The sequence below is a fragment of the Ambystoma mexicanum genome, chromosome 4p (assembly GCF_040938575.1).
Source record: "Ambystoma mexicanum isolate Mex_15411 chromosome 4p, UKY_AmexF1_1, whole genome shotgun sequence".
Taxonomy (NCBI): domain Eukaryota; kingdom Metazoa; phylum Chordata; class Amphibia; order Caudata; family Ambystomatidae; genus Ambystoma; species Ambystoma mexicanum.
Genome location: NC_090927.1, coordinates 983652785 through 983670796, shown reverse-complemented (window position 1 = coordinate 983670796; position 18012 = coordinate 983652785). Strand labels below are relative to the sequence as shown.

The 18012-nt window shown below is 48.8% G+C and overlaps 1 protein-coding gene across 1 annotated transcript in view; it reads right to left on the bottom strand.

Annotated features, from left to right (window-relative positions):
• Positions 1 to 2780: 2780 nt before the first annotated feature.
• SEC63 (SEC63 homolog, protein translocation regulator) overlaps positions 2781 to 18012 on the bottom strand; it is a 1285673-nt gene continuing 1270441 nt past the window's right edge. The window contains exon 21 of the mRNA XM_069606555.1: positions 2781 to 4361. Coding sequence (XP_069462656.1) covers positions 4218 to 4361 — 144 coding nt within the window. The 3' untranslated portion in view covers positions 2781 to 4217. The remainder of the gene's footprint in view (positions 4362 to 18012) is intronic.

The following is an 18012-nucleotide window of genomic DNA, read 5'->3' as shown; positions in this document are numbered from 1 at the left end:
GTATCAAATCGAAGATGTCAGTGGCATGTGCGGTCAGGGATCTGGCATTTATTAGTCCTCCTTTGAGAGGGGAGGCAGTAGATTGGGATGGTTCTATTTTGGTAATAGTGGGTAGAGGTTTAAAACTCTTGGTCTTGTGGAGGATATTAACTTTCTGGACACTAGATCTTTTGTTGGTGGGAGGTAGGGTTCTAGTCAGAGGCTCATGCAGTCTCGTGAGTCTAGCTCAGAGCTTGGCGTTTCTAAGGAGAAGACTAAATGGGTAACTTGAGTACTCGGTTGCAGGACTTAGATCCACGGTGGAACCGGTAGCTAGGTAGGTCATGGAAGAATTGTTAGGGGCTATGGTTGGTGCTATGAGGAAGCTACAATCCGCTCTTTGGAGGGTGATGATTAGGAGGAGTAAATACATTGACACGCTACAAGGTGTACTGCTCATGATGTACAGGCTAATTTCCAATAGGAGCAGTAAACTAAAGAGGGCAGCTTCAATGGGCACAGATCAGCATGGGCACGGTGGGCTACAATGACTAAGGTACAAATAGTATAGGCACAGTGGACCACAATGACTAAAGTTAAATAGCATAGACACAGTGGGCTACAAGACTGGGGTCCAAATAGCATGGTTCAAATGACAGGTACAAATAGCATGAGCGTACTAGGCTACAATGACTAAAGTACAAGTAATATAAGCGCAGTAGGCTACAATAACTAAAGTTCAAAAAGCATGGACACTATGGGCTAAAATGACTGAGGTTCTGGTAACATAGGCATAACGCATGCAGCAAGTATGGCAGCACAGGCAGAGTACTGGACAAAAAAGGATTGCAAATTGGAATCTAAGGGCCATGGACTTCCAGGCATTCAGGCTATCTAGTACTGATAGTAAATAAGGCATTGAGTACATAGTATCATGATGCATCAGGAGGAGCGTGTGCCTGGTGGGTACTTGTGGAAGTTCAGGTATAGGGTTTGTGAGCAATGGGTGGCTGAAGTGCAGCAGACATGGAGCCTTGCGGGTTGGCCAGATCAGTGGCTAGATAGCAGGGATGGCATGCTTTAACTCTCTGTTAAACTAAATAGGCATGGTCAAGGCTACGAGGCAGGTTTCCGCATACATGAGGGTACCTTCCTGCAGCGGAGCGGCCATTTTAGAGAGGAGAGCCGCGTACTTATACACAACAGGGATGGAACGCAGGATCAATCCGCACAGCTCGGTACAAGGTGCCGATAGTGGTAATGCGGTGGAATAGGGGCATGCGGCGGCCAAAATCAATGATATCACACCAAGATAAGAAAGGCACAGACTATGCTAGTCGTAATACAGTATGGGTATATGGCGATACTAACATTGTTTTTATATTCCAGTGCTGGAAGCTAACTCAGTTCAGTAGGGTAGTATAGAGAGACCAGAGTTCGGAGGTGGAATAGGACGAGGGTACACATAGAATAATGAATAGGAACCTACCGCTGGGGAGTGGCGGGGCAAAGTTGGCGGTGCACCCCAGCACGCTAACAGGGCCTTTACCCAGTGGGCCTTAACCACTGATGGCTGGCTTCCGCCTGCCGGCGGATGTTGGTGGATTCAAATACAGACGCCGTTGCCTAGCAACATGTCAACTGCTGGGATCAAGGGGCGGGTGGCCATCTTGGAGGCAGGGGGCCACGGAACAAACGAACGAAGTATGGCGGTGCAATCCTCCACGTTGGATGTCACAGTAGATGGGCTGAGGCACGGCGGGTCTTGTGAGTGCAATACTTCTCATCTTACATGCACATGTGGGAGACGGGAGGCACGGTGAGCACGCTTCTCAATATGAGGCTGAGCCAGCTGCTCCTGCAGCGCTGGGCTCGCAGCCAGTTGCGAAGATCAGGGTGATAAGGGGAGAGGTATCTATACCGAGGATTTACTGAAAAAGTAAACCTATTTTTGTTTAATCACAATACCTGTTGGGCTCTCTGCAGGTTTCTTTTCTGGCACCATACGTGAATGATTTGATCACTAGCTTCCTTGTAACTATAGGTTGAACCAATTAGGCGTCTAACAATATAGCCACTTTGGCTGTCACTTGTTGGTAGCAGTATCTCCAGTTTTTTGTTTCTAGATTAGCCCTATTCTGCTACCAGTCCTTGTTTGGGCAACCAAACCCCTTTTGCCCGACATGGGCACACTGTGCCCACAAAAGTGATCGACGCCAAGCTACACTATACCCCGACGAAAGTTGCACTGGAGGGTATATATCAAGAGGAATCTGTTGGAGGATGTAATCCAATAGAATAGTTATGGTGGTGTGTGATAATATTGAGGGACTTTGCTGGAATCCTACCTATTGAGTAAACTCTGGCAGATTGATGTTGCCCTTTGGCACCAAGCAAATAAAATGCATCTGCAGGATTTTCAGAGTGAGTGTATGAACTACTGTATGTACTAAAAAGGTACAGGAAAGCTGCCCTTAGCTGAAGTCTGGAATGCTGGCATGAGGTTATGGCAGTCAAAAAAATCACCGAGATATTTAACTTATGCAGCGTTTATTTTTTCATCACTACCATGCCTTCCCTCCTGCTAGTTTAACTTTAATGAGTGGTTTGCTCCTGCAGCCTATTCCACAAATGAGAAATCCACAGTAAAAAGACATACAAAAATGGCTTCAAACTTAAGTAAAGGTCTTACATGTCTTTCCAACAAGAGTGTGTCAAACAAGCAAAATATTGAAACAAACAGAGTTCGTATGTTGATTTTGAAGTGATTTTTGAGACCATACAGAAAAATAACTACTATGTTGTGTTTTAGGACTTCCCGAATTTTATTTGCACTTAGTGCAATTACAAAAAGAATATCAATGTATTTTGCATTTTAAGTAATAGACCTCTTAACTGAACAAGTTATTACCAATAAGATCACTGTTTTTCCCAATAGGAACAGCAAGGAGATGTGAAGAGGCTTTGTGATTGACTCCTGTTCGACAACATTGTTATTTCATAATTAGCTTGTACAGTCTTGCAGTTCTTAAACACTTAGTAATAAAAATACATTTCTCCCTGCATGATTATCATTGGTCTGCATTTCTACATCTGTGACGACAGCCGCTGAAGTCAACATATTGCTGTATGATGAAAAATTAATTTATGAAGAATTCTTTTCTAGGCTGTACAGCAATACCCACTATCTCAGCAGCAGATATATACAAGTTTTTAGCAAGTATTGTGAATAGGGGAATGAAATCTGGGCTAGGCCCATCAACATTGTTGACATACTGTAGGGTAAAAAGAGTAGACATTACAAATATGAAGTCGAATTGTCTGCTATCTCACCAAAAGCTTTAAACTGGATAGAAAACATGCAACTTCTGCACGTTGGGTTTTGTCGGCAAATGATTTAGCCAAGGCAGTTTGAAAAAAAAGATTAGACTATCTTTCCAGCTTTTCAAAAGGACCTTTTCCAAAAGGCACTCTACTTCATTTAAGTTACCAACATATTGCAGTATATGGTCCCACAAAAACGTTTAGATGTCTCCCTTACTGAAAGAAGATCCGGCAATGGTCAATAGTTCATCTCAATCTCAAAATCATTAGTAGCACTTTTGGAGAACACGCTCGATTTAGCAGCAACAGTCTCAAGCAATAGTCCCTTGAACTAAGTGGAATGTGCCTCTAGATAGATGTTCAGAGATGGACACCAAGGCCAGATGACAAAAGAATAGAAGACAATGGTAAAAACTACCAGTTGGCGACATTCCTGATGTCCAGACTTAATATTACAGAGAGCAGCATTGGCATAGATTAAACTAAGTTTGGGACTTGGAGATGCTCTTAAAATAATACATCTTACATTTCAGTCATACCTAAACATTTTCTAAAAATAAATTTCTAATAGGTTGTGTGGTTAATGATTGTTTCTAGATGTTTTTATTTTCTGTTTGACGGCACACTAAAAAATATACAGCCCACAATCTTGGACATTTATGTTAAAAAAAAGGCTTTATTCTTTTTTCAGCTGAAATAAATACAGCTCTCAAAGGTGGTCAGCCATTACGCACCTCCCCGGTAGTACCAATGGCAAAGAACATCCGAGCTCCAATGGCAAGTTACATAGGACACTCCTCAGTTGACAAACTAAACAGAGCTTCTCGTCATTCCCACAATATTTCTGGCTTGTGAGACGGTCCCAAAAGTAGAACGAACAGTGTGCAAATATTTGAGTCAGTTCATTGTCCTGTTTAATCATCATCGTCATCCTCCTCTTCTTCCTCTTCATAACTCTCTTCAAAACCTTCACTGTCTTCTTGATCTTCATCCCCCTCTATGACTGTCTCCCACTGTGGATGATTTTCTGGCACAGGCTTAGCTTCGTGAACTTCCAACTGTAGAAGTTAGGATTAGAGAAAATAAGTAAAGCACCAGAAATAAGATGGAGTAGTGAAACATTGCATTGCATATTTTTAACCATTTAGGATTTAAAAAAGACTGATCTTACAAAGGCTTAGACACTCTTAAAATCACTTGGAAAAGCCAATACAATGAATGCAAAGTACGGTGATTACTTTTCAATTTCACGGTATACAAAACAGTAAAAAAAGAATCAATAATCAAAAATAATTAATTAAAAGACAACACTAATGCAATAGAATATATTGACTAATTACATATAATATGTAGATCAAAACAAAGTTACTAAACACATGCTATTTGAAGTTGGGTGAATATTACCTGCGGCATCGCAGGGTGTGTGCGCAGAGGTCCCCTCAAAATTATTAATGCCTCCTTGGTCTTACAGTGCAACCAGGAAACCATACCGTTTTGTTTTTTTGGAAATATGGCCATTTACTGCTGCCATCCCTGAATCCATAGGTTTGCTCAATATAAGAAACAAGTTACTTACCCGTAACTCTTGTTCTCCAGTGTGGGTCTTGCATAGATTCACATGCTCATAAATATTCCCAGTCAGGCTGGGAATCCTCTTTAAAAGAAAGCAGTTTCGCTTTAAACTAAAACTGCTTGTCTCCTGTATATATATCAGTGCCCTTTGGGTCATAGTGCTTCCAGCCAATGACACACGTCCTCCTAAACTCCAGCCCTTGTGGCCATCTTCAGATCTGGTAGCGCATGTAAAGTGGCAGAATGAGCCAAGAAGAGCCAGAGAGGGCGAGGGAGGGTTCGCATGTGAATCCCTGCAAGACTGATGCTGGAGAACAAGAGTTACAGGTAAGTAACTTGTTCCATATCTAGCATGGGGTCTTCCATGGATTCACATGCCCATGAATAAGATTACACAGCAGTACATATACACAACCGCGGGAGGTGGCAAAGCTCACCGGACCAATACACTTACCCCTGGAAAAGACTCCCATTCAACAAACAGGTTGTGTAGCACTGCTTAGCCCGACCCGTTACTCCTCTCTGCAATCTCTGTCGACAGTAGAATTTCATGAAGGTGTGGGTAAACCTCCATGTAGCAGCCCTGCAGATGTCGAGCACAGTAACGCCAGAGAAAAACGCTGGCATCACTGCAATGACTCTGGTGGAGTGGGCTCTCTCCCGGCATGGAAGTGGTCTGTTGGTCAGACAATGGCAATGCATAATACAGCCGGAGAGCCACTTGGAGATGGAAGCCTTAGACAGGGCCTTTCCGGGTCCCACAAGTCCAAAGTTGACGAATAGCTGAGACGTCTTCCGAAAGTCTTTAGTGCGTGCCAATTCAAACTTCAGGGCACGAGCAACGGCCAGCGAATGTAGTGCCCTTTCAGTAGGCTAAGAAGGGTTCGCAAATAAAACTGGAACAACCAAAGGCTTGTTGAGATGTAAGTTTGCTGGAACCTTTGGCATGAAAGTAGGATGCGTTCGCAGAACCACCTTAGTGGCGTGGAAGGACAAATACAGCTGCTTACAGGAGAGATCCTGAATCTCCCCGACACGCCTGGCCAAGGTGATCGCCACCAGGAAAGCAGTCTTCCCAGTGGTCGAAGTGTACGAAAAGAAGTAGTGGAACTATGTTCCCTGCTGGCCTGCACCCACTCCCCACAATCGCCATCACCACATCCCCTCCCACACACAATACACCCCCCCCCCAAACACTTGCACCTGCTGTTTAAGGGAACGTTCACTGCAGTGCACAGAGAGTGCAAGTTTCAACTTCTTCGTACACTTATTTTAAAACGAAACCATTCCGGAACGGTTTCTTTTTCAAATAAAATTATAGGAGCTGTAAAAGGTAATTATAAAAAAGTAGAGGAGCACTGCTCCCGACCACTCCCGCTCACTTTGACCACTGAGTCTTCTATGATAGAAACCTCAAAGGGGCACAATGCATCAGTTCAAACAGAGACCCCATTAGCTTAGACAGGACCAAGTTCAGTTCCCAAGTGGGGGCAGGAGCCTTCACTTAAGGGAAAGTCCTGAAGAGACCCTTATGGAACTCCTTAACAAGCATGTGCGACCACAGGGACAGCCTGCCAGGGGCCCTTGTGTACCAGGATATGGCGGCCAGATGGACCTTGATGGATGCATGGGCCAGACCAGTTTTGGCGAGCGAGAGCAGGTACAGGAGTAGCTGTGGAGCAGTTACTTGTAGCAACGTGATCTTGCTTACCCAGCACCACACTGAAGCACTTCTACTTGTGCCTGTTGCATGTCAATGTAGATGGATCCCTGGCTTTGGCCAGGATATTCCTCCATTCCAACGTTAGTGAATACTGCCCAAACTCTAGGGCTGTAGGAGCCAGGCCGCGAGGCCCAGTGACGCCGGGTCGTGGTGCAGGATTGATGCTTCTTTGGAGAGGAGGTTGGGAAGTGGAAGCAGTTGGATAGCTGGAACCACAGACCGATGGAGAAGGTCCGATCTGCCTCAGTCACGCAGGCGCAATGAGCATCATCCTGCAGTGGTAACATCAGAGTGTGTTGATCACACATAGCAGTAGAGGAACTGGAGGGAAGGCATACAGGAAGAGCACCCCACTCCCACAGGAACATGCGTTGAAGAATGGCCCAGCGTCAGAGGGACTGGGCTCCCGGAGAGAGAGCATGAATGCGTGTCCTACCCGGTTTCCCGATATAGAACATGGTGGTTGTGTTGTCCGTGAAGAGCTGCGCCACCTACCCCTGAAGCGGAGTCTAGAACGACCAGAGGGCCCAGAAGACTGCCCATAGTTCCAGGACGTTTATGTGCGAGTCCTTTCCATTCGGAAGCCACAGGCCTCTGGCATGAGAATATCCTGTGTGGGCTCCCCAACCCTCCAGAGAGGTGTTGGTCGTGTCTGTAGCCTGGTACAGAGGGATGTTGAAGGGAGCTCCTTAAGTAAGGTGTGAGCTGCACCTACCACCATTGAAGAGTTTGACGGAATGCTTGATAGTGGGTGATTTTGTCTGTTCATGCGCCAGTGACCTGCAGCCACCTGGCATCCAGACATTCCTGGAGGAGTTGCATTTGGAGCCTGCAAAAGGGGACCAGATGGATGCTGAAAGACTTAATCCCCAGAAGGGACTTAATGGACTGGACTGTTGCAACGGACGCCGTCAACAGCCGCTGGATCTTTCCAAGGATGGCCTTCACTCTTTCCTCTGAGGGAGTCGCCAGACACGCTTCTGTGTTGAGTCGAGAGCCCAGGAGCAGTGCCTTCTGAGATGGCACTATGTAGGACTTTGGATAGTTTGAGAACCATAGCGAAGTCAGAAGTTGAATGGTCTCTGCCGTGTGCTGGGTTGCCAGTGTCTGGGAGCTGGACCGTAGCATGTCCTGGACCTCCTGCAGCAGCTGGACCATGTGTAGTTCGACAAGAGGAATGCAGGGGCACCAGTCTTGGAATTCTAAAGCTTGCCCCTGTGGAAGAACGTACAGCACCAATTTTACATGGAGATCTTTCGCCACTGTTCAACAAAGGTTAATACTTAACCTCCCACTGGGGTGCGAAAGTGGGGGGCGAGAGTCCTAGGCTGGTTAGACTTGCTTGGGCGTCTGCCCCGGTAAGCTTCATGAGAAACGGAGTGGGAGGGCTGCCAAGAGGGGTTGGTGTACCCCTTGGATTATCTGAGACTCTTCCCCCCTGGGGAATGAAAGGATGAACTCCTCTGTTGCAGGGTCCCCAGAGAGCACGCTGTCTCCTTGTTGGTCTTGATGGCCTGGAGGGTGTCATCTACCGCCTTCCCAAAGAGTTTTTCCCCATCAAACGGCATGTCAATGGCCTTGGTCTGCACGTGTGTGCAGAAATGAGTGACCTTCAGCCAGCCTCGTCGTCAGAGGGCCACACCATTCCCCATCTGGCAGAAGCCAGAGTCTGCTATGTTGAGCGTGACAGTGATGCCGTGTTCCAAAGCTACTTCTCCTTCCTGTAATAGGGCCATGGCTTCAGCCTCCTTGTCATCAGGGAGGAAATCCAGGATGGGCTCCAGCTTGTACCATAGCTTCCCATCATACCTTGACAGGATGGCGGCCTTGATGGTGGAGGCTGCTGTGGTAATGATGTGCTTGCCAGCAGCATCTAGCTTTTTGCCTTGCTGGTCTGGAGGCACCATGGATGAAGAGGGGTTGGATGACTTCTCCCTGGCGGCAGCTGACACCAGCGAGTCCAGCAAAGGCTGAGACCTGAGGCACTTGGGTGCCAAATCTGGAACCCAGAATTTCTTCTCCAGCCAGGCACGCTGGGTAGGTGTGGTATTTGGAGCTTTCAGTACTGCCAAGCCCTCCTCCCAGATGTCGTCCAACAATGGGATCGATACTATGGTCTTCTTAGACTCCCGCCACTGAATAAGGAAACCCTCCTTCTCTTCCGGCACTATGTTGAAGAGCTTGGATGCTTTGGACATCATGGAGTGAAAGGGAGATGCCCGGTGGGCTCTTCAAATCCAAAGGTTCCCTATTCGCAGGAACGTAATCTTTAAACTCATCAGTGTGAGTGCTGATGCGGTCGGTGCCTGTGGCGGTGTTGACTGACTTCTGCCACAGGGGGCAGGCCCCCCAACCCCCCATCACCGGCTGAGGTGCTGCAGGTGTCTTATTGTCCTATGCAGTGATGTCAGCTGATGCCGAGGAGGCTTGAGTGGGCGAGGGGGGGCGGAAATCATGGCTGGCGCAGGCACAGGACAGCTGCTGTTGCATCTCCGCCGCCAATGCATGCAGGGTGGTCAGGATGTTCAGCGACATGTCCCTATGTGCAGGACTAGTAGGAACTGGGCTTGATCCCCTTTGGAGGCTAAACGTCAGGGAAGGCCTGCAGGTTGGTGACCCTCAGTGCGGCATAGGCAGCATGGGGTCAAGTTCCCCATTGTCCCCTTCCTCATCCGAATAAATATACTATGGCTGGTCCTCTTCAGAGCTGGTGTAGATGGTTTGGGGTCTTCTGGGGGACTCCACAGGAGCCAGGGAAGAAGTCAGCATCGCTCTGGAGGGCCTGGGCAGGAACTCAAGAGCTGGAGGCATCTCTCTCACCAGGTGAAAATCCTTCAGAAAAGAGGCTATAATAGGAACCTGCAGGTCCAAAACAGGAGCAGTCGTCAACTGGGTTGTCGTTGGGACAGTTGAGAGATCTGGGAGGTAGAGACACCCTGGGTGTGGTGACCGTTGAGATGGTAAAGGTGTTGGTTGTTTATTAATTTGTTGCCATTCACAAAATACTTGTTTTTTACTTCAACGACGGGGTGGTGGGCGACGAAGTTGTCGTTGAGGGGGGCCTTGTCGAGGACAGTCAGTGACGGATCCTTAGAAGACATGCTCTTCGATGATCTGTATTTGGATGGCGTCAGCGATTTCCTCAATGACGGAGGTAACCCACCGCCCGGTCGACTAACAGTCTATGGTGCCGGACCCTTCCCAGAGTGTAGGTCTGGACCCTTCCCAGAGTGTAGGTCTGGACCCTTCCCAGAGTGTAGGTCTGCAGCCGCGGAGACAGCTGATGAGGACGGAGTGTGGGATTTCACTTTTTTTTTTATCTTCGCTGAGGAAGCGTCCTCAAAGGCCCTCCACCTCTTCTTACTAGAGGGAGTACGCTCATGGGACCTGCCAGTCCAGGAAGAGGCATGACGGCATCCAGAGACCGTGTCAGAGGCCTTCCTTTCCTCGATCCAAGCCACTAACCTCCGGCGGCGATCCTTCTTGGTCTTCTGTGAAAAAGGATTGACCGATGGAGCATCCGTCCGCGTCGTGGTCAGGGTGAAGACAATAAAGGCACTTGAGTTGCCGGTCGTCGACAAAGGTTTTCTTCAGGCCACAGCTTTCACATGCCCTGAAGAGTATCTTCTTTGTGGCATCAACCATGTTCGAGTTGTCGAGGTGTAGGCCCAAGCCTGGACCTGCTGGCACCACAGGTCGAAGATCTGATGGTGGCTTAAAGATCTTTGCCGGCAAATGGGTCCCTGCTGTCAGTCATTGCTGCCTAACGGTTAATGACGAAAACATTAAGGACTTCTTTAAAAAAACAGCAAAAATTGGAAGAGACCTACGAATGTCTAGGAGCGAAGCACGGGGACTCCCAACACTACAAACGTGCAGTAAAATCTGAAGATGGCCACCAGCGGTGTAGCTTAGGAGGACGAGTGTCATTGGCTGGGGGCATTATGACCCAAAAGACATTGATAGGCTTTTACTGAGGATTCCTAGCCTGATGGGTAATATTCATGAGCATGTGAATCCATGCAAGACCCACTGCTGGAGAATTATAGAACACGAGATAACGTTACTCACTGTAGTTAATGCAGTACTCAGTCAAACAATAAAAAATTACCAATTAGATTGGATTTTTAATCGAACCAAAAGGTTATCTTATTTGTTTCATCCTTCTAACTTGTATATTAAAGTGTTTAATAGTCTTCCTTTCTATCGATTGAAACATCTTTCTCAGAATTTTAGAACTGCTTTTATATGATTGTGTTTAAACCTAATGTCAACAAATGATATAGTTGGGGTGTGATCAGGGTATACTGCCACTGTAAAACAGATGTTAAAACTCTAGGACATTTGGTTATTGAGTGTGAGCCCTTTAAGATGTTGGTGTCAAATTATTTCTGGTTTTGAATGTTAAACTCCTGTGAAATCTGAGTCTTGGGGTTCTAGAATTTGTATCAAGCATTTTAGTCTGATTTGTGATGTTTATTTTGTGACTTACTTGTGGGTGTTATTTTGGATGTTGTGATTTTTGTACAAGGTTTGTTTTTAAACCATAAATGCAATAAAGAATTGAATTGTACTCTGGCATCCCAGTCCAATTTCCTCCATACTTGCGAGTGTGTGTCCCATGAGCATGGGCCCAGAGCCTTTTTCACAGTAAATGGCCATCAACTATTAATTTAGATATGGATCCAGTATTTGCATGAGCGGCAGGTCTGGTTTCTTTTGCTACTATGCCAATGGGACTAACTAATAACATTAGAAGAACGGAGGGAGGGTGTATGGAGGAAAAGAGAGTATGGACTAGGAGTACAGTAGACACTACAGTGAGTAACTTTCTTAATCCTACTTCCCATCCCTTTCCGAACATATTTATCTGAGAATACCATGCATGACTCCCACAGTCTGGAGAAAGTACCCTAAGCAAGCAGGTTCTGGAAGACTGCCTAACCAAACTGAGCATCTGATCTATGGCTAGTGTCTATGCAGTAGTGGTAGCAGAAGGCAGAGTGAGTAGCCCACATGGCCGCCTTGCTAACTACTTCCCAGGAATAGGTCTTTGAAAAGTTAAAACCATAGATTTTGCTCTAGCAGCATTGGTGTGAAGCCGCTTAGGAAGAACCTTGCCCTGGCACTTATAGATTCAAAGATGCAGAAAAGTACATTGAGCAAGAGAAGCCTCTTTTGCCAGGTTGGCAACCACCAAATGTGTCAGGCCATTGTCCTTTTCGAAAACCCTTAGTCAGATTTAGATAAGATACAAGTGCTTGGTGAACATCCAGAGTGTGGTGTGTCTGTAAACAGAAGGAAAGAGCAGGGTGGGAGTACCACCTCCAGGTTTCATGTGAAAAGACACCACCTTCAGGAGAAATGCAGGGAGAGTATGAAGACTATCTTGTGTCACCCTAGGAAATGCTACACATCTCTAACACCAAGAGAGTTTGAATTTCACTTCTATGCCTGGTTGATGAGCTTGCAAACAAGGATGATTTCCAAGACATATATCCTCATTACAAGTTTGCCGGTACAGTGACAACGGTACTGGTAAGCTTGCCAGTACCGTTGTTACTGTACCAGCAAACTACAAGTTCTGCTCGCGTGTGCCTTCCTGCCCATCAGGACTGACCTGCCGGGCGGACCGGCACCTGTGAGCATACCGTGCCGGTGCATCCGGCCTCTCCATTCCCATTGATCCCTAAGGAGCTCAATGGGAATGGGGGGCATTTTTAACAGGCGCCCGGGCATGGGCAAATACCGGGTCCCGCACGGCTGACATTTAAAAATTTAGCGGCCCCTCTAGGTCCCTCAGTCCCCCACACCCCAAACAGCACCCCCAGTGGGTCAGGGTCAACGACTATGTCACATATTTCTGACGGGGTTTTCAGGATCTCGTCCCAAAATGCCACCAGCAGCGGGCAGTACCAGAACATGTGCAGATGGCCCGCATCCTTTGCACTGCAGCGGGGACAGAGCCTTGGGTCGGAGTGAGCAAATCTGGAGATCTTGCGTGGGGTGTAATATAACCTGTTCAACAGTTTGTACTGAATAGTACGGTAGCGAAAGTTCAGGGAAACTCTATTAGTGTGGGAGCACATTTTCGTCCAGAGTTGGTCGGTGAGTTCCATCTCCAGTTCGGACACCCAGTCGTCTCGGGCCCCAGAGGGCTGTGGTGGAGAAGAGGTCAGGAGGAGTTTATACAGTGAGGATACCACCTTGCGGGCCCCACCAGAGTTAGCGATGTAGGAGATTCCAGGGGAGTCGGGGGGGGTTCTGCAGGAAACCCAGGCCAGGCATTGCGGAAGGCAGCGGGGAGCCTATAAAATTGTAGGTGCTCCAACGGTGACCCCGAGTGGCCGGGCTTCCAGGTGTGCGGTGTGATGAATTGCCCATCTGGATAGAAATCGGTCAGGGCCTCGTACCCCAGGGACTGCCAGGGCCATATCATTTGTGGGTTCCAGACCGGGGAAGTGCCAGACAGGGAGCCATTTGTAGTACGGGTGTTCCTCGGTAACTGTGGCGAATAACCGTCCCCAGGCCTGCACAGTGGTCCGAACTGGGTCAATAGGCGTGTCCGGTTCGTATTGGCGGTGTAATATTAAGGACATTATGTTGGTATTAGATGCCGCGAGGGCCTCCAACTTGACATGGGGGTGTGGGGGGGTCCGGGGTAGTAGGAAGCAAATTGTGCCTGCGCTGCGATCCAGTACCGCAGCATATCAGGGGCAGTGAAACCACCTTTTTCGTAGGGAAGTGTCATAGCGAGCCATTTTTTTGCGCACTGCCCCTGAATGCCACAGGAACTGAGCGCAGTGTTTGTGGAGGTCGGCAAAATATTTCTTACCAGGCCAGACAGGTACATTTGTGGATATATACAGCAGCTTAGGGAGTAGTATCTCATTTTTACCAGTGAGAGTACCTGCTAGGGACAGCGGGAGAGGGCGCCAGTGCGTTATCTTGGATTCAGCCTGTTCTGCAGCAGCCAAGTAGTTGTCAGCCAGGAGAGTGTCTAAGGACAGGGACACCTGGATTCCCAAATATTTAATCCCGTCGGGGGACCAACGGAGAGGGTACTCTGTATCGGGGCGTGCTGTGGAGCTTGTGATGGGGAAGAGTTCAGATTTGGCATAATTGATTGTGAAACCGGAATATGTACCGATGTCACGCAGGATAGGGTCTAGGTGGATATCGGGGTCCCTGATGAACAGAAGCACGGCGTCCGCATAGAGGGAGATTATTTCTGGGGCCCCCTGTAGCCGTATCCCTTTACGTGAGTGATGTTCTCTAACATAGTCTGCCATGGGCACGATAGCCAGGGCAAACAGGATCTGGGAGAACGGGCCACCCTGACGGGTGCCTCTGAAGAGAGGGAACAGATCGGAAGTTTGGGAGTTGACACGGACCCTGGCAACCGGGGAGGTGTACAGTAACTTAATGTATGCGATCATCCTGGGTCCTATGCCCATGGTCTCAAGGACCATCTACATGTACTTCCACGACACCATGTCGAAGGCCTTCTGGGCGTCCAAGGTGACCGCGACAGCACTCACCCCCTGATCGATTTGTGCCATGACATTGAGAAGCCTTCTAATATTGTGGGAGGTAGATCTCCCGGGTACAAAGCCAGACTGGTCATCATGTACCATATAGGACATGACAGGCAGGAAGGAAGCGGTTAGCGATCACCCTAGCGAATACTTTAGTATCCAAGTTCATCAATGAGAGGGGCCGGTAGGATCCACACTCATTGCTAGGCTTACCAGGCTTGAGCAGGACCATGATGGCAGCCTCGCGGAGTGTCGGGGGAAGGGATCCTAGCCGGAGTGACTCATTCCACACCTCGAGCAGTTCAGGGGCCAATATTGCCACGTGCTCCTGATAAAATTCAGCTGTTAACCCGTCGGGAACCGGGGCCTTGCCTTTAGGGAGACTGGATATCGCCTCGATTATTTCATTCAGAGTGATGGGGGAATCCAATTGGTCTAGTGGCCTGGGAGACTATGGTGGTGGGTATCTGATCCAGGAACTCACACATCTGGGAGTCACTATGTTCAGTGGGCTGGGAGTATAATTCTGAGTAGAAGCCTGTGAAGACCTCAAGGATCTGCTGGTCGGACCACTGTATAACTCCCTGACTGTCCTTGATACAGGTTATTTGGGCTTGGCCCCATTCCCCCTTGCCAGCGCGGCTAGTGTTTTGCCAGGTCGGTCACCCTCGCCGTATTTACGTGCAGCCTGTGGACGACTGAAGTACTGGACTTCCCAAGTGGCCTGTTCATTAAAGGTTTTGAGCTCCTCGCGGATCTGGGAGAGGACACTTGGGTCGACCGAGGCCGGGTGGGCACGTTCCAGGTCACGTAGTTTAGTTTCGGAGCGGGATAGGGCAGCTCTTATGGATTTAAGGACTCCCGACTCTCTAGAGGTGGACGCCCCCCTGATAAAGGCTTTGAAAGCGTCCCAGCGGACCCCAAAAGGTAGTGGACTGAGGCAAATTGTGTTCAAAGTAAGTCTGAATGTCGGCGAGGATGTCCGCCTTGAATACTATGTCCCGCAGAGTGGATGATTTGAAGCGCCATGTGTTGATAGTAGGGGCGGGTGTCCCCAGTTCCAGGGTTACCAAGATCGGCGAATGGTCAGACAGTGTGCGCGCAAGAATCCGCGCTTCCACTACCCTGCGCATCATGGGGCCGGACAACAGGAACATGTCGATCCTGGAGGAGCTGTCGTGGACTGACGAATAGTACGTAAAGTCACGCGCTTGCGGGTGTAGGGCCCTCCATGCGTCGTGGATGTCATGTGTCGCGTTGTGGGTCAGCAATCTACGCGCTGCACCAGACAGGGATCTAGGGGCTGTACCAGTCCTGTCCATCTCGGTATCCAATATAAAGTTAATGTCACCCCCCCAGATCTGCACCCCGACATATCCCAGTAATATAGACACCACCTGGTCCACAAATTCGGGAGAATCGACATTGGGGCCGTAGGTAATCCCTGTTGGCTATGACGCAATATAATACAATGTACCTCCCCTCGGAATCTATGTAGCTCTTGGGGAGGACAAACTTAAATGATTTATGGATCATCGTTACCACTCCTCTAGCCCGCGTGGAATATGAGGTGAAATATCTATGTGGACCCCATGTCGGGGCAATACTTTTGGTCAGGGGGCCCGTTGAGTGAGTCTCCTACAAAAGCAGTATTTCACACTTGTGTCTGTTGGCGTACGCCATGATTTTACGAGCCTTGGTGTAGTTGCTTAGGCCACGCACATTCCAGGATATCGCTGTTACCGGCATGTCAGTGATTCAAGTAACATCCCACCACAGTTGTCGTATAGTGAATCCTGGGCGGAGGCCACCCCCACAGGGGCCTTACAATGCACTGTGGTCTGCCAAATCGCATGTGCCATTTTTCCCCATAACGCACAACAAACCTGTTCCGCTGCCCTCCTGCCCCACCCCACCCCACCCACCCTCACAGCCCACCCACAACTTGCAGTGTAACTCCTCCCCCCCTCCAACATGAGTGCCAACATTTCTCCAAGACCAGGTGGCTTCAGTTAAGTCAATGCCACCATTCCACCATAGGTCGGCGGCCAGCACCCAACGTGGGCGTGCCCCTTCCACGGTCCAAACGGCCCAGCAGTAGTGGCAACCAAACAAAACTAAACAGAATCATTGCAAATGCAGCGAGGTGCACTGTTGCCGTGTGGTCGGCTACTTGAACATCAGAGACGGACAGCGGATGCTGTCCACAGTAGGTTTCTGCGGTGGGCGGATCCAGGTTTTCGGCCCCCGGAGCAAACATAAGTACATGAGGAAAAGGATGCGGATGTAGGAGAGTTCAATGCAAGTGGCGGTCATACGCATCAAGAAGAATGGGTTACTTCCAATCCGGAGCATAGTCGGTGACCGGCCACTTGCAGCATGGAGGCATCAGTACTGGGTAAAGAACAACATTACCATGGTTGCGTTGTGAGTCTAGGATCACCAGATAGTGTGGGCATCTTCGAGCAGGGTGGTCTGAGGCTATATGGCGATGGTGGGGTCGTTCCTTGGATTGTGTAGTGGTATTTCCGACTTGAATTTCACTGCCTCGTCCGGGACCGTAAAGAAGTAGAGCTTTCCGTTGTGGGTAAGTTTAAGTCGAGCCGGGAATAGGATGGCAAATGGGACATTGTGCTCCCTGAGCAGTTTTTTAACACTGAGGAATTGGCGTCTCTCCTGTTGAACCATGACTGAGAAGTTGGGGAAAATCCTGATGGTGTTGGCCTCCAAGCGCAAGTCCCCTTTATCCCGTGCCAGGCGGAGGATGAGGTCTCTGTCTCGGTAGTTTAGAATCCTGGCGATGATGGGTCTCGGGATGTCGCCCTGCTTGGGGCGAGGGGACAACGCACGGTGGGCGCGCTCGACTGTAAAATGCGGTGACAGAGCCAGATTGCCCAGGAGATCTTTGAGTAGGCTCTCAACAGCGTTCTCCATGCGCCCCTTGAGTGCGTTCTCGGGAACGCCGATAATGCGTAGATTATTTCTGCGGGAGCGTGACTCCAAGTCGTCACACTTGGCTTTCACTGCTTTCATGTCTCATGACAGGGATGCAACAGTGGACTGCAAAGTGTGTATGTCATCCTCATTTGTAGAGATCCTGCTTTCAGCCTCTGTAATTCTGGTCCCGGCTTGGTCTACACGTGTCCTGAGCGAGGCGACATTGGCATTTATATCATCCAGTTTCTCGTGGAAGGAGGCAAAGTTTTTAGCCATTGATTCCATGAGAGTGGTGAGTTCAGGCCCTGATGGTTCCAGGGTTGGCATCCGCCTCAGGTTCTTCCTGCAAGGATGGCGGTGAACTTGACTCGGCCCTGGGAACGGCCCTTGCAAATTTATCCATGGCTCCCCCCTTGGCGTTCCCCCTCGGCTTGTTCGGCATGCTAGATGGCGGTGGATGTCAATGCGATCTGCGGGCAGCGCCCGCAGGGAGAAGGGAGTAGTTTCTTACCTGTAACTCCATTTCTCCAGCATTGGTATCTTTCATGGATTCACATGCTTAGAATATTCCCCGTCGTCAGACTGGGAACCCTCGGTACACATATATAGTCGTTTCCTATAGGAAAAAACTTCCGACACTTGTGTGTCCTATCCACATCTACGTCCTCTCTGGGGCCGTCCACGCATGTCCCGTAGGACGTAGTGGTATAAAAGCCCCGCCCTCGCGGGTCCCGTCAGATTTCGGCCCCTCCAAAGTAGAAAGGAGAACCTGCTTATGCATATATCTTGCACATTGCATTCCGGGGAGGCTGGTGGGCGCATGTGAATCCATGAAAGATACCAATGCTGGAGAAATGGAGTTACAGGTAAGAAACTACTCCCTTCTCCAGCATTGGATCTTTCATGGATTCACATGCTTAGAATAGATCGTATAGCAGT